General features: G+C 29.2%; 2 protein-coding genes across 8 annotated transcripts in view; one reads left to right on the top strand and one right to left on the bottom strand.

The window, feature by feature from the left end:
• LOC126743390 (uncharacterized) overlaps positions 1-18,077 on the top strand; it is a 444,135-nt gene that overhangs the window by 335,064 nt on the left and 90,994 nt on the right. The window lies entirely within an intron of this gene.
• LOC126743397 (uncharacterized) lies at positions 5,233-6,358 on the bottom strand. The gene has a single exon (XM_050450473.1). The coding sequence runs from the start codon at positions 6,270-6,272 to the stop codon at positions 5,376-5,378; it is 897 nt and encodes a 298-aa protein (XP_050306430.1). The 5' UTR covers positions 6,273-6,358; the 3' UTR covers positions 5,233-5,375.

Below are 18,077 nucleotides of genomic sequence, written 5' to 3'. Positions count from 1 at the left end.
ATAAATTTGACAAAATGTCAATAGCTCAAAAAATTAAACAGACTCAGTTTTGAAATTTTGCACACATATTCTCTGGATAATTTGGTAAGATACCTATTTCAGCGTTTTTTAAAGTATGAACTAAATTTTAAGGAAAAAAATATTTTTGGAAAATACCCAATTTTTTTCATATATATTTGACAAAATGTCTATAACTCAAAAAATTAAACAGACTTAGTTTTAAAATTTTGCACACATATTCTCTGGATAATTTGGTAAGATACCTATTTCAGCGTTTTTTAAAGTATGCACTAAATTTTAAGGAAAAAATTTTTTTTGAAAAAAACACAATTTTTTTCATATAAATTTGACAAAATGTCAATAGCTCAAAAAATTAAACAGACTCAGTTTTGAAATTTTGCACACATATTCTCTGGATAATTTGGTAAGATACCTATTTCAGCGTTTTTTAAAGTATGCACTAAATTTTAAGGAAAAAATTTTTTTTGAAAAAAACACAATTTTTTTCATATAAATTTGACAAAATGTCAATAGCTCAAAAAATTAAACAGACTCAGTTTTGAAATTTTGCACACATATTCTCTGGATAATTTGGTAAGACACCTATTTCAGCGTTTTTTAAAGTATGCACTAAATTTTAACGAAAAAAATATTTTTGAAAAAAACCCAATTTTTTTCATATATATTTGACAAAATGTCTATAACTCAAAAAATTAAACAGACTTAGTTTTAAAATTTTGCACACATATTCTCTGGATAATTTGGTAAGATACCTATTTCAGCGTTTTTTAAAGTATGCACTAAATTTTAAGGAAAAAAATATTTTTGAAAAAAACCCAATTTTTTTCATATAAATTTGACAAAATGTGTATAACTGAAAAAATTGAACAGACTAAGTTTTGAAATTTTGCACACATATTCTCTGGATAATTTGGTATGATACCTATTTCAGCGTTTTTTAAAGTATGCACTAAATTTTAAGGAAAAAAATTTTTTTGAAAAAAAAACCCAATTTTTTTCATATAAATTTGACAAAATGTGTATAACTGAAAAAATTGAACAGAATCAGTTTTGAAATTTTGCACACATATTCGCTGGATAATTTGGTAAGACACCTATTTCAGCGTTTTTTAAAGTATGCACTAAATTTTAAGGAAAAAAATATTTTTGAAAAAACTTAATTTTTTTCATATAAATTTGACAAAATGTCTATAACTCAAAAAATTGAACAGACTCAGTTTTGAAATTTTGCTCACATATTTTCTGGATAATTTGGTATGATACCTATTTCAGCGTTTTTTAAAGTATGCACTAAATTTTAAGGAAAAAAATATTTTTGAAAAAAAAACCAATTTTTTTCATATAAATTTGACAAAATGTTTATAACTCAAAAAATTAAACAGACTCAGTTTTGAAATTTTGCACACATATTCTCTGGATAATTTGGTAAGACACCTGTTTCAGCGTTTTTTAAAGTATGCACTAAATTTTAAGGAAAAAAATATTTTTGAAAAAAAAACCCAATTTTTTTCATATAAATTTGACAAAATGTGTATAACTGAAAAAATTGAACAGAATCAGTTTTGAAATTTTGCACACATATTCTCTGGATAATTTGGTAAGACACCTATTTCAGCGTTTTTTAAAGTATGCACTAAATTTTAAGGAAAAAATTTTTTTTGAAAAAAACACAATTTTTTTCATATAAATTTGACAAAATGTCAATAGCTCAAAAAATTAAACAGACTCAGTTTTGAAATTTTGCACACATATTCTCTGGATAATTTGGTAAGACACCTATTTCAGCGTTTTTTAAAGTATGCACTAAATTTTAACGAAAAAAATATTTTTGAAAAAAACCCAATTTTTTTCATATATATTTGACAAAATGTCTATAACTCAAAAAATTAAACAGACTTAGTTTTAAAATTTTGCACACATATTCTCTGGATAATTTGGTAAGATACCTATTTCAGCGTTTTTTAAAGTATGCACTAAATTTTAAGGAAAAAAATATTTTTGAAAAAAAAACCCAATTTTTTTCATATAAATTTGACAAAATGTCTATAACTCAAAAAATTGAACAGACTTAGTTTTGAAATTTTGCTCACATATTCTCTGGATAATTTGGTATGATACTTATTTCAGCGTTTTTTAAAGTATGCACTAAATTTTAAGGAAAAAAATATTTTTGAAAAAAAAACCCAATTTTTTTCATATAAATTTGACAAAATGTGTATAACTGAAAAAATTGAACAGACTAAGTTTTGAAATTTTGCACACATATTCTCTGGATAATTTGGTATGATACCTATTTCAGCGTTTTTTAAAGTATGCACTAAATTTTAAGGAAAAAAATATTTTTGAAAAAAAAACCCAATTTTTTTCATATAAATTTGACAAAATGTCTATAACTCAAAAAATTGAACAGACTTAGTTTTGAAATTTTGCTCACATATTCTCTGGATAATTTGGTATGATACTTATTTCAGCGTTTTTTAAAGTATGCACTAAATTTTAAGGAAAAAAATATTTTTGAAAAAAAAACCCAATTTTTTTCATATAAATTTGACAAAATGTGTATAACTGAAAAAATTGAACAGAATCAGTTTTGAAATTTTGCACACATATTCGCTGGATAATTTGGTAAGACACCTATTTCAGCGTTTTTTAAAGTATGCACTAAATTTTAAGGAAAAAAATATTTTTGAAAAAACTTAATTTTTTTCATATAAATTTGACAAAATGTCTATAACTCAAAAAATTGAACAGACTTAGTTTTGAAATTTTGCTCACATATTTTCTGGATAATTTGGTATGATACCTATTTCAGCGTTTTTTAAAGTATGCACTAAATTTTAAGGAAAAAAATATTTTTGAAAAAAAACCAATTTTTTTCATATAAATTTGACAAAATGTCTATAACTCAAAAAATTGAACAGACTTAGTTTTGAAATTTTGCTCACATATTCTCTGGATAATTTGGTATGATACTTATTTCAGCGTTTTTTAAAGTATGCACTAAATTTTAAGGAAAAAAATATTTTTGAAAAAAAAACCCAATTTTTTTCATATAAATTTGACAAAATGTCTATAACTCAAAAAATTGAACAGACTTAGTTTTGAAATTTTGCTCACATATTCTCTGGATAATTTGGTATGATACCTATTTCAGCGTTTTTTAAAGTATGCACTAAATTTTAAGGAAAAAAATATTTTTAAAAAAAAACCCAATTTTTTTCATATAAATTTGACAAAATGTCTATAACTCAAAAAATTGAACAGACTTAGTTTTGAAATTTTGCTCACATATTCTCTGGATAATTTGGTATGATACCTATTTCAGCGTTTTTTAAAGTATGCACTAAATTTTAAGGAGAAAAATATTTTTGAAAAAAAAACCCAATTTTTTTCATATAAATTTGACAAAATGTCTATAATTGAAAAAATTGAACAGACTTAGTTTTGAAATTTTGCACACATATTCTCTGGATAAGTTAGTAAGACACCTATTTCAGCGTTTTTTAAAGTATGCACTAAATTTTAAGGAAAAAAATATTTTTGAAAAAAACCCAATTTTTTTCATATAAATTTGACAAAATGTCTATAATTGAAAAAATTGAACAGACTTAGTTTTGAAATTTTGCTCACATATTCTCTGGATAATTTGGTAAAATACCTATTTCAGCGTTTTTTAAAGTATGCACTAAATTTTAAGGAAAAAAATATTTTGAAATTCGCCCTTTAACCTTTTTAATTGGTTTCGCCCTTTAACCGCTCAGAAAATTTTCTGGCACGGGATATCGTTGTCCCATTTTACTTCTGTCAACCCGGAGATTTACGTATTAGGGTGTGTTTTTCTTTTTCAAACAATTTGTTTTTTTTCAAGTAAGGTTCTTTTTCTTATTTTTAAAACCAGGGAAACTTTATTAGTGAGAAAATTCAAATAAAAACCTCCCTCCGAGAGTCTCGCGTCTCAGCGGGCGTTTCATATTCTCCCGGAGAAGATCTAATAAAGCATCTCCCTTGTTCACCCTCCGTCCCTCTGGAAGGGCGTCCCTTCTAGAAATTTAATAACTGTAACAACTTTAATTTATCTTGTCTCCTTTTGGCCCCCGTATAGAAAAAGGAGCGATTTCTATGACCTGGCGCGGAGCGAAAGATTTGCGGGAAAAGATTAGTTTTTTTTATTTAGCGAGAAAATTGACCTAAATTTACTTTCTGTGCTTTTTTTTTGGATTAAATAATTTTTTTGTAATAAAACACTGCTTCCCTGTATAGTGAAAATAAATTAAAAATGTTTTATTAAACACGTCGTATTCGGGGAAAACTGGGGTAAAGGAGTAGCCATTTTTTATTATTGTAATCGTAGAAAAACCAAAAAGAAAAAGTTTCCTGGAAAATTGAAAATAAATTATCGTTTACTCCCTGCCCTCTCTCTTTATTCCCATCCGGGGTCGGCTTATTGATTTCCAAGTTAATCGGAGTTTAAGATTAGAGACCATTCAGCTAGAATTTTTAGTAAGGATTGAGTAAGCTATAAAATAATTATTTTAATTTTTCTTGTTTTCAGATATAAATAGTATAAATCCGGGATTCTGTCTCATAATAAGCAAAGAATCGAAATAAAATTATTGTTTTCGTACGTGATTGGATAAACTTCAATAGAAAAATACAATTTTAGATTGATACCGAAGATATTAAAGAACTGAGACAGGGATATGTCCGGAAAAGTCGAGATTCTGGCTCTACTAAGATATATATCATGGACGCACTTTAATAATAGGCAAAGAATTATTATAAAATGAGTGTTTTCGTACGTGATTGGATAAACTGCAATAGAAAAATACAATTTTAGAATGATAGCGAAGATATTAAAGAACTGAGACAGGGATATGTCTGAAAAAGTCGAGATTCTGGCTCTCCTAAGACATATATCATGGACGCTGTCTAACTATAAGCGAAAATTTATTATAAACTGTCTGGAATAAATTATTAAATTACGTTTTGGTCATTTTTTATTTCTTCCAGGCCATTGAGAAAGAGACAAAATCTTGCTTGAACTACCTGAAATAAACTGAGAAGGAAACAAAAATGACAACTACTTTAATCTCTAGAAAATGCATGGATGACGTAAGAAATGACGTCAAAGATTTTAACAGAAATACGTTTTTAAACGAGGGAATAAGCTGGATCAAAACATTCCTCAACAGCCATAAATAAATCAACAAATTACGTTGTTGTCATGTTCTATTTCTTTCAGGCAGTTAAGAAAGAGAGAAAACCTCACCTGAACTTGGTCAATTTAAAAAAAATTTAAACAACTTTTTGAAATATATTCAATAATTTCACCTAAATCAACCCCATCCTAATCCCTAATCATCACCAGAAAACAGCAGCTCCATCTGCGTCGCATCCAAATACTGAAAGGTCCCATCGTTGACGTTCTTAATTTGATCTTGAATAGCCCTCAGTTTCTTCATTTCCTCCTTAATTTTCCCGGTTTGTTCGTTATACCACATCTTCAGCACATTAATCGCCTTATCTTTGGATACAGAATCCAGTTTTTCTATGGATTCCACCCCGGCAGCCTTCTTAATATTCTCCAATTCTTCTTGGGCTTCTTGTGAGGTTATGGATGGTTGATCGTGGACCGCCACCTCGCCCAACTTGTGCACCAGGTCCATGTAATTGAAAGAAAACGGAAACTTTTGGGTTACCACTGTGGTGGACCCGAAGGCGCCGTCGGCATAATGCGAGGTATCATTGATTTTCTTCATTTTCTCAAGTTCCTCGTTCATTTTTGCGTACTCTTCGATCAACAGTTCTTCCAAGTTATCAATGCAAATGTCCACATCTTTAGGTCTCTCGCCGGTACGTAGATAGATGGTTTTCAGAAATGCCAAGGCCCACTGGAGCTGTACGATCCCTAAAGGTGAATCAAACTCTTCTGGAGAGAACAGCATCCAGATTACCGCAATAGTGTGATCCAGTAGTAAGTGGAAGGGTGGACTCTTTGCCACCACATTTTTGATGTGGGTAGGCTTCGGTGCTGGCGGTAACCTGAAGGTGTAAGGCATCGGTTTGTACTTTCCGGGCTTCTCTGGTATGGTGGGTAAAGTGGTGAGACAGTTGGACCACAATGGATCAGTAGGAGCTTCCATTCTGAACGGTTTTCCAGGACGCACGTGCACTTTTGTTATGGTAAAAGTGGTTTCTTTATCGGCGGTTTGATTGGGTTCAGTTTCTACAGCAGCATCTTCTTCGGCCATTTTCTAGTTATTTGCACAAAGGATTTTTGGTTTATTTAATTTTTTTTTGACGGGTCCAGGTATAAATGACACCACCTGTCATGTTATAGAAATGTAAAGAAATGGTTTTCAGGTGTTCGGGAATTAATTCGTTTTTAATTCTCGAATATCTTGTTCGAGTTGATTCCTTAACTATACCCATGATACTGAGATGCGTAGAAAAATTTGAATTTATGATTATCGGCAGTATTGTTAGTGAATAGCTAGGAGCGTATATTATTCTAAAATTATACTAAAATTGTAATTGTATTTACATCCAGCAAAGAGAAAACAGAAATACTTTCGTATAATTCTATAGCAAATTTTTTTTATATTTTTTTTCTCAAAATTTTGTACATATTTTCAAAAACGCTGAAATAGGTGTCTTATCAAATTATCCAGAGAATATGTGTACAAAATTTCAAAGTTCAATTTTTTGAGTTATGGACATTTTGTCAAATTTATATGAAAAAAAATTGGGTTTTTTTCAAAAATATTTTTTTTCTTAAAATTTAGTGCATACTTTAAAAAACGCTGAAATAGGTATCTTACCAAATTATCCAGAGAATATGTGTGCAAGATGTCAAAACTGACTCTGTGCAATTTTTTGAGTTATAGACATTTTATCAAATTTATATGAGAAAAATTGGGTTTTTTTCAAAAATATTTTTTCCTTAAAATTTAGTGCATACTTTAAAAAACGCTGAAATAGATGTCTTACCAAATTATCCAGAGAATATGTGTGCAAAATGTCAAAACTGAGTCTGTTAAATTTTTTGAGTTATAGACATTTTGTCAAATTTATATGAAAAAAATTGAGTTTTTTTGAGAAAAAACAACTTGTTTGAAAAAGAAAAACACACCCTAATACGTAAATCTCCGGGGTGACAGAAGTAAAATGGGACAACGATATCCCGTGCCAGAAAATTTTATCGGGTTTCGCCCTTTAACCGCTCAGAAAATTTATATAGATGCCACGTTGTTGGCCCGAACCGATATTCGGGATAACAAAACGGCAAAAGGGTCCAGAACGATTTATTTTCTATTATTACCGCCCTGGATAGTAGTAGTAGTACAACAAACTATTTTACACTCGTAAATCTAAAATATGGATTCTCCTACTGCGCTATAGGATACTATTCACATCAAAAATCGTCTCGGTGATGTTAAAAAAAAATAGCAGTGTTTTTCATTAAAATTCAGCGAGCGAAAAGTGGCCCATTATAACACAATAACGGTGTCGCAACGTATATAACGGGCGTGCAACATTTTCATTTTAACATTCGCGTTTACGCGACTCTATTGAAAAACGTATAATGGGCCTCCGCTCAATTCCAATTATGTAGATTGAATATTTAGCCGAAAGGCCGACGAAAGTGCTTTCATTAGTATTGCGAGTGATAGAGAGAAAAAATGGGGTGCGAGTTAGGTAAAACGAGAGGAAACTTTGTATGTCATATTTGTTACATTAGAGCTTGATAAATGGTGGGGGTTTTCATGTTGATTGGTAAAATACTAAGTAGTGATACCTTGGAGTGATACAGGTCCGAAAATGGAAAGAATATTGATTTTTTAAAATATACTCGTATTTATATGCCGGGTGGTGCGTCGCCGAGCGGAACATGAGAAAATCCATGTAAATTTTAAGGGGGTCAATTATTGGCTTCCCTGTACATTTTATAGAAAAAATGTAAGATAACTTTTTGAAGAGACCAATCTGGCAAACCCTTGTGCAAAGTTTCAAAAAATTTTAATAAGCGAATCTTGAATTATTCAATTAAATGTAATTGCAAAATTAGCAAATTTTCGGTTCAAGTAAAACCAAATCCTTAGAATAGAATATTCTGTGCCAATTTTTTTTCCGATTTTTTTTTCGATCATTAGTCGGTTGTAAAAAGAATGTTCTTACGATAATATTGCCAAAAGAAAATCTAACTAGTTTTTAGTAGAAATTAAAAGTAAATTTACTAAACCTCATTAAATTATTCATGTTATTTTAATATTTTGGGTTCCCTGGTAATTGATTTTTTTTATTTGCCTTTAGGATAATTTTCATAAAACTCAAAACAATTTTTGAAAATTAAAAAATATTCCTGAAGTTATTGTATGTTCATTGTTTTATTTACTGTTCTGTTATAGCAGAAATATTCTTAATATTCAAATTACTCCTTAATTTATCTTTAAATTCCAATGAAAAAAATTATTAAATTCCCATGAAGAAATTAGTTTTCTTTAGAAAAAAACTAAGAACGTCTTAAGTAGAATATTCGGTGAAGATTCTTTTATTTATTTTACTTACTACTCATTTGTCTTATTACAATTTTATTTTAATAACTCAAGATTCTTCGTAATTGATTTGTTATTTTAATTTGCCTTAAAGTAATAAAAAATACTTTTGTTTTTTGTCAACTTTTAAAAAAATTCAATAATTTTTAAATATATTCCAGAAATCCTTTAAATAGAATATTCTGTATTTCGCTTCGTTTCTAGAAGAACGTCATAACCCAAAAATTATTATTTGCCAAAATAGCGGTTTAAAGATTAATGATTTTTTACTCCTTTGTAACAATTTAACCTTGCAGACAAATTAAATACTGGTCTAAATGATTTTAGACCTCAAAGTATAGTGGTTAACAAGTGACATGAGATTTACACTTGAATTAAGAAATTTATGATATATGAACAATTGTGTCTTTCTTCTCTAAGAAAAAAATGCATTGTTTAATTTTTTTTTAACTTTATCGTCATATGTCATATTGTGAATTTGTTTAAGAAAAATATTTAAACTTTTTTAATATTGTGACCCTGAAATAAATTTGAAATAAAAAACAATCTTTGTATTTTTTGTATTAAGGAAGTACAAAACTTGTAATGAGGATACAAACAGTAAATAGTACTTATTATAGGTTATTGTAAAAATGTACATAACATGATGCATCATTTACTAAATCTTGAAAATCTGACCGATTACGTTCACTATTTATTTACGTACTCATTTCCGAAAATTCTTCCTAAGAATACGACGTTTTATAAAAAACTGTAAGTGGATAATTTTTTTCAATTTTAACAATTCTTATGTCGCTTAAATTATTCTGTCCAACGAAATTTACAATTCTTCCATTTAAATGTTTTAAATCGAAAAAATCCTTGAAACTTAGCTCCTTTACTTGAAAAGGCTTGCCAATTCTTTTTGCAGTTCGAACGAAAGTTATGTTCTCGTTAGGTATATCTATTGGGCTTGATTTTACAAGGAATTTATGGCATATGGATCTAATATTAGGATACTTTCTTAGAGCATACATATACATAGAAATTATGTGCTTGTTTTTTTGCTGGCCAGCGCAATTATCCGAATAAAAAACCAATTCAAGATCGTCACATTCGGATCTACCCTTTGATGTATGTTCTATATAGCTCAGCAAGCAAGATCCTATTTCATTTGCTCCTCGATTGCCATTCGTTTCATCCCAGACATAGCAGAAACATTTATCTAAATTTGCTATTCCTTTCATTTTATAGATGGTAAAATGGACATTTAATTTAGACCTATACTGGAAAAGAGACACTTTACCCCTGGGGCAAAAACAGCTAATACATACTTGTCGCTAATTCTTGTTTTGTCGTTATCTTTTTCTAATCGCGATAAATCCTTTTCTATGATATGGTTTTCGTAAAAATTAGGACCAAACGAATAGTCTCTCTTGCGAATTAAGTAAGAACTGTCTTTCTTCGTCATAACCGATCAGTTAATCTGATGAAGTGTAAAACGACACTTGTGGCATGTGTTGGTAATGTTGTATTTGTTGAGTTTTTTGAGTTATGACGTTCTTCCCTAAAAGGAGCGATTTATTATTCGCTAATAGCCGGATTATTTTTATTTCTACATGATTTTTTTATTTTAGGTTCCCTGGTTATTTATTTTCTTCTTCAATTAAAAGTTGTTAATTAAAAAAATCTTCGAAAAATCTAAATAATATTTTATTGAACTTAAAAGAATAGTGTTACGATAATGCCGCCAAATAGAGTTAGACAGTTATTATAAAAAAATGGCATAATTCTTAGAAATTAATGATATATTCCAGGAATCTTTAGAATAGAATATTCTATACTATTTTTTATAATCATAAGTCGGTAGTAAAAAGAATGTTCTTACGATAATAATGGCAAAAGAAAATCTAGTTAGTTTTTAATAGAAATTAAAAGTAAATTTACTAAACCTCATTAAATTATTCATGTTATTTTAATATTTTGGGTTCCCTGGTAATTGATTTTTTTTATTTGCCTTTAAGATAATTTTCATAAAACTCAAAACAATTTTTGAAAATTAAAAAATATTCCTGGAGTTATTGTATGTTCATTGTTTTATTTACTGTTCTGTTATAGCAGGAATATTCTTAATATTCAAATTACTCCTTAATTTATCTTTAAATTCCAATGAAAAAAATAATTAAATTCCCATGAAGAAATTAGTTTTTTTCTATTTTTAGAAAAAAAACCAAGAACGCCTTAAGTAGAATATTCGGTGCAGATTCTTTTATTTATTTTACTTACTACTCGTCTTACTTATTACAACGTTATTTTAATAACTCAAGATTCTTAGTAATTGATTATTTATTTTAATTTGCCTTATAGTAATAAAAAATACTTTTGTTTCTTGTCAACTTTTAGAAAAATTTTTTAAAATATTCCAGAAATCCTTTGAATAGAATATTCTGTATTTATTATTCGCTAATAGCAGAATTATTTTTATTACTGACTTATTATGACTATTTTAGGTTCCCTGGTAATTGATTTTCTCCTTCAATTAAAAGTTGTTTCTAATTTAATAAAAAAATCCTGGAATTTTTTAAATAAAATATTTTATGCTCATTGTTAAAATATCCTGTACTTATTGTTTTATTTACTTTTCGCTCATGTAGGAAATAATGAATAAATTATTATATAAAGTTCCGCGATAAATTGAATATTGAAGAAAATATTCTAGTTAAGGGATATCTTTTTAATGTTTTAAAATTTAGGAATGTATTTTTTAGTCAAAAAAATTAATAGTTTTCCCTATAAATTGATCAATTTTTCTTTTTGGCAACATTGTAGTATTAATATTTTTACTACCAGTAAGTAATGATTTACTTATTTTGTTGGGTATTACGTCTTTTATAGTAAAAATCAATTTTGAAAATACTATCTGAAACGCTAAATTATAAAATTTGTTCACTGAAATATATTTTAAGAAAAATATATTAATTAAATTATTAAGAAGGATATTGAAAAAACGAGCTTAGAGATCGATTGATTAAATCTCAACTCCTAGGTATATATTTAAAAAAAAACTGTTATACTTTAAGTAAATTATTGTATTTCAGACTTATTGAACTTACATTAAATTAAATATAACGAAAACCATCATTAAAGGTTTAAGTTCCTATTTCTAAATTTATATTTTCGTTTTTTTTCTAAGTTGATTTATACTATATAAGAGACGTACTCCTTATAGTTAAAATCAATTCAGAAAATATGAAAATACCCAACAAAATAAGTATAAGATTTCAGGATTATTTTAACAAAAATTCAACCAGAAACCTTAAAATATTAAAATTGCAATATAATAAGAATATTCTTGCTCTCAATGATAGACACATTTGATAAAAACGAGCTTAAGGAGATAAGGAAAATTCTTGGTGCTATCATTGGTTTTACCATAAGAACGCTGCTAGAGTGGAATTAGTTAAAGAACTTGATTGAGTATTTAAAGATACGGATAATTATCTTCTCTATTTATGAGCTTCTGTTACGAAACCCTTAAAAGATAATATGCTGCTAATTCCCCAATAAAATGCTCGTTTCAACACTTTCCCCCTGGGGGGAGTAAGAAATCCTCTCCTCCAGATTTCATACACCATCTGGATACAATAAAAATAAAACTTTTTTTTTTGTGAAACACCGAATTATGCGTAATTTTTTCGTTTAGGACGAACGTTTTTTTTTCCTCGGTTCCTCCACTCATTAATCAGAGGGCAAAAGGTCGTCGTAAGGCACCTAAAATCTCATTAAAATCCGCTGGCGATCATTAAATTTTCGCTCACGTACTCAGTTTAACCGACTTTATCCGATGGCGTTTTAACAATAATGAAACCTTTATATTCGGGATGCAGCATTATCAGTCGGATTTTCTGGTCATGCCGGGAGAATCTCTTTGCCACTATTATTTCCATTCGGTTCTCCCTATGTTAAACTCGTTCCGTTTTATGATTTAGTTATGAGCGAACGTGCATTAAACAAAGGCCTGCCCCTCCCTTCGCGTTCTATAACTCAATTTTATCTGCCTTTATGTGAAATATTAAATTAATGGGTAAAAAAAATGGCATAATTTTAATGGATATGATTATATATTTAATACAAGATTTTATTAGCGGTTTTTGTTGGATGGATTTTTAAAAAAGCTTTGTAGCGAAGTGGAATAAATAAATCTTTTTGATTCTTCCAGGCAGTTGAGATCTTACTTAAACTGAGAAAGTAATAAAGATGATCAATACCTAAATCTCTGGAAAATGCCTAGAGATTTTTTACCTTTTCGGACCTATATCCAGGACGCAGTCTCAGAATAGTCCAAGCAATAATGATAAAATAAGATTTTGATAAATTTTGTGAAAAATGTATAAAAAATTGTTTACGATTACATCAATCATTATGAACAAGATAGTTTTTTTTTGTAAAAATATGCATAACTTTAATGGATTTGTTAAGCATTTTTCTCTTATAATATACGACCACAGGAACGGTATAACATTCTAATAAATAATAATTTTTTTTCAAGAATAATTTAACGCTAAATATTTTAAAATAGCCTAAAACTTGATAAATTTTGTTTAAAATATGCATAACCTAAATGGGTATGGCACACTTTTCACGTTATATTATACAAGTCGTGATAAATCAAATAAGCTTTATATTTGGAGATTCAAGATTTTGAATTTTTATAGAAAATTATTTCTCCTAAAAGGCTTAAAATAAAATATGTTTCGAATTATCTGGGAAAAACATAGAATGACCTTAAAAGCCTGGAATATCGTAATTATTTATTTAAAATGCTCCAAACAGCTTAAAATGTGTCCCAAACAGATGATAATGTTTCACTTTTACCACTTTAAAGTCGAGTTAGGAAAAAGAAGGAAGATTGAAAACGCAATATTGAAAAAATGAAAGCGGGAGGACAAAAGTGGAATAGAAGATACGCTAAGAAAGAGGAAAGAGAAACTGGAAAGACCTGAGCTCTTTCTCATTTTATTTTATATGTATTTATGATCTACTATATAGTAATTAAAAAAATCATCTATACTATACCCTTTAATACATATGTAGAATGAAAGGATTGGGGGAACTGTTGAGGGTAACTAATGGAAAAATCATAATTTTTTTTTCAGATATACCTTGAGTTATCTGGAAATTTTAAATTTGTTGTTAAACGTTCACAGACTTAATACAATTGATAATTTCGTTTTGCAGGTTCGAAATCGAGTTACAAAAAGACCCAAGAAAAAGAGAGAGAAATAGAAAAAAAAAACCTTCAACTCCGGCCAAATTAAATTAACAACTCATTTGTCAGAACGAACTTTCACAAGTCGAGTGCTGAAAATTAAATGAATTTTCAGCAGTTTTCTTTGCTCTTGCTGCAACGGTTTTTAATTTAAAGAAGAAAAAACAGTAATTTCACTTAAAAAATACTGGAAGCGAAGGGGATGGGTTGACTATTGATATTAACCAATAACCGTAACATAATTTTGCCACCCCTTTTAGGTGATAAAGCCATTTAACTTTTACAGCTGAATTTAAACCCCTTTTCTGGGGTGGAAACTTTCGGTGGGGCAGGTATTAAGCAAAATCAACCGTAAGAGAAACAAAGGGCCACAATACGACGAAGAGAAGGAGGAGGAGGAGGAAATTAAATTTATTTTAAGACCTCGGTTAATATCAGTAGGAAATTCCGCGTTCGAGGGCTTCCTACGTAACTTTATAATAAAATTGTTTGAATGTTTCGGTCTATTATTAAATACTTTATAAAGTCCGCCTCGGTTTCAGATGGAAGTTTTACGTAGAGTGTATTTATACAGGCTTTATTAAGTAATTTTTGGGAGAATATTAGGTTGAAGTAGGTCGGATCCATTTAAGTTATGCTATTTTTTTCATCAGTATTTCCTCTCTTTTAAGCTCTTTATAACCCCTTTAAACATTAAAATTACTAATTAATTAATTGCTTTTAATATAACCCTTAATAAACCCGAAATTCTTATAATTTTTTAAGACCCTTTTCGACCCTTTTTAAGAGGCCGCCAATCGTATTAGTGGGAGACGCTTTAATAAGTATTAAATCCCCAAAGGGTAAACGAGGGCGACCCTAATTAATTACGAACTCTTTTTTTTTACGTTGTGTCAAAATAAAAATCTAATTTTTCAGTTCCCTCCTTTTCGCTTGTCTCCGAGGGTCTTTTCAATAGTTTTCTATAGGAAATGGAGGTCACGTCGCTTTGCCAGAAAACCCCATAAATCCGAGATTATTTCTAAAGGCGCACCAAATAGACTTCTTTATTTCTCTAAATATGTTTCGAATTTATTTTAAGAACGTGCGGATTCAATCAAAAACGTATTATTCTTTCGCCCCGTGGCTCGAAGGACCGCCGCAATTGATTTTTCGAGTCAATTCCGCACCGTTGTTATTGTTATTGTTTTTGGGGATTTCAATCGGGAATTGGATTTATATTTTTAAGATATTTCCATGATTTTGGAGTTGAAGGTATTGGGAAAATAGTTAGACCGTTGTTTTAATAATAATTATTATTTTTACTTTATATTAACGATATCGTAAATGTTGTGAATGCTTGCAGTGTGGAATTGTTTGCTGATGAGACAATGGTATATTTGGCTGGAAAGGATATCAATATAATGCAGAGAATTATGAATAATGACTTAGGGAATATATCGTCCATGTTTTTACAAAGTGGCGTATATCAAATAATAAAATTTTACAGAACAGCCAATTTAAAAATTCCAAAATATTCAACCAGCTGTATTTTATTTTTCAATAAACTAGAAGAACTTTTCGATTAAATATATTATAGCATTATGCTTAAATTATAATATTAAGCAAATTTTTTAGCTTTAAAAAGAGAAAAAAAAATTATACGCCCTTTTGTGAAACATTTCTGTGAATCTATAAGTAAATACGTCCTTACTTCAGTTATAATAAAAAAAGAAGTAGTTTTAGTGGTTAAAATATGTTTTATTTAAACGTTAACATTTATCTTAACGGAGTACAGAAAAAAACATTAATAAGGTAGGTTAGTAAAAAAATCTTTATAATTTTTTTGGCGAACAACAGCATTTTTTCCTTCACAAAGGGATAATAAAGATTCGTATTTCTTGAGTGCAATTTTCTGTTCACTGGTGTTCAAAGGTTTTAGTTTAATTTTATTCTATATATTTCAAGGAAGAGTGAGTTGTCTATAATAAGTAAGTGTGAGAAAAATTTCTGCAAATTTGCCTTTTCAACCTTTACTTCCATCATCATCTTTTCTGATTGATAGTATTCGCAAATCTTGAGAGAGAGATTTGAAGTTGAAAAAATCTGCGTGTGTCATTTCTTTTACGATGTATGGGTGTCTTTTTCTAGCCAACCCAAATATCGGTATTAATTGACTTGGCATAAAGATGTCTCTTGCCGCTGACACAGCTGAAGAAATTACGCTATGCGCCTAATCTCCCTCAGATTGTCCATGACATTTTTCAAAAAAGTAATGGTGGATGGCTTCAATGCTTTTACTTTTATTATTTAAAAAGTAAAGCAACGTGGAAGGTGTAACATAATTTTTATTTTGACCATAACATCCGTCAGAAAATAGATTAACAATTTTTATTCCTTCTTGGTCGTATGTTTCCAGAAACATAAATAGACACGTAAATATTTCTGAAGATCCCCTCTTACTTTGACCTTCTTGAATCTATTGTGGCTATGTTGTACACTGTAAAATTGTAGGCACTAAGTCGCTGTTTATAAAATAAGGCACTCTAAAAGTAACGTGTTACCTTTAAGATGATCACTCATTTCAAAATGACATATTTTAAAAACTAATAGAGCTATTACCATTTAATGAAAACCATGATATTCACAAGGGTGCGCACTATAAACAATGTTTATGGTTTAAATCAATCTGAGTGAAAATTGAGGAAATATTAGCGTTCTTCAGCAGCGGTATGCAAGAGTGACGTGAGTTATGTGATGCAACCAGGCCAAGAACCTCAGTTGACCCCATACATAATTATTATTATTATAAATATTCCTGAATTAACAAAATAAGCATTTTAATATTATTAGGCTCCATAAAAATTGCATTATATAAAATCACTCATCTATTAATTTTCGACGAATAAAGTTGTAGTTAATCGATGGTCAAATTTGTGTAGAATTGATTTTGAATTAAATTTATTCCTTTTTTAAAAAGTAGATGTTCAATAATAATTCCATCACTGGCGCAATTGGTAGGATCATCACGAGACCAAAACTTCCCACCGAGGTATTCAAGAAAATATTATATCACTTAAGAAAAACTTCTACTGGCCAAATGACGTCAAAATGTATGTTAACCTCTGCGAAATTGGCCAAAAAACTAAATACGAAAGACATCCTAACAAAATCATTTTTAAACCCACCCCTATTGCTCACGAACCTTTCGATCACATCTATATAGATATCTATAAAACACATAATACGTCCTTTCTAACCGTAATTGACAGCTTTTCTAAATTAGGACAAGCATACCCTCTTTTAACACCCACAGGAATCGAAGTAGCTAACAAACTTATTACCTATTTTAATCATCCTTCCCCGAAAAATTACTATATATGATAATGGCACATCCTTTAAAAACGAAATAATTCAAAACCTCTGTTCTTTACATAAAATTGAAATTCATTATTGTACCCCTCACAACCCCAACTCAAATAGTCCAATTGAACGTCTTCACTCCACTTTAAATGAAATTATTCTTACCCTTAAGCACCAAAAGCCAAAAGAAAATATAATAATTCTAATGAATTATGCCATTCTTTCCTATAATAACTCTACACATAGTGCATCCCAATATACCCCTTTTCAAATTGTCAGAGGCAAATTAGACTATAAAAACCCTCTAGAGCTCTCAAACGAACAAAATCTTTCCCAATACATGCAAGAGCATGCAGAGAATATTAAAATAATTAATCATGAACTTTATGAAAAATTAACAGACCAGCGACAATCTTCTTTAGATAAAGTAAATAAAGACCGAAATGTAGTAGACATCGACCCTAACAAACCACTTTTTGCGAAAACGTTTCCACAGAAATCAAAAGTTAAAGAATCAGATAAATATAAAAAAGTAACCAAACCTGTTACACAAAAAACTAACGCCGTAGCCACCCAAAATAGACGAATACATAAAAACTTATTAAAACCACAACGTAACCTTGTTTCAGATGAGACAAATCATCCCATTCCTGCTCCTCCTACCCATAGCTACGAACTTAGAAGTAAAAAGAATTAGAAATCGCATATTACCAATGGCCATAGGAAAAACCTATATATCAGCTACGAAATATACATCCACTTTTCACATAAACCTATATTTCACATAAAAAACATACTAACTCAGGCAAACAAAACTGTTTTCAATACAAATCAAAATGAAAGCTTCTCAATTCTTACATCCTATAAATTTAATCAAACCTATGAATATTTTCAGACAATTTTAAGAAATA

This window comes from Anthonomus grandis, chromosome 12 (genome assembly GCF_022605725.1).
Source record: "Anthonomus grandis grandis chromosome 12, icAntGran1.3, whole genome shotgun sequence".
Taxonomy (NCBI): Eukaryota; Metazoa; Arthropoda; class Insecta; order Coleoptera; family Curculionidae; genus Anthonomus; species Anthonomus grandis.
This window is presented reverse-complemented; position numbering and strand designations above follow the sequence as displayed.

Bases quoted from the DNA above. Each gene is read 5' to 3' on its own strand.
- LOC126743397 (XM_050450473.1), bottom strand. From the start codon at position 6,272: ATGGCCGAAGAAGATGCTGCTGTAGAAACTGAACCCAATCAAACCGCC.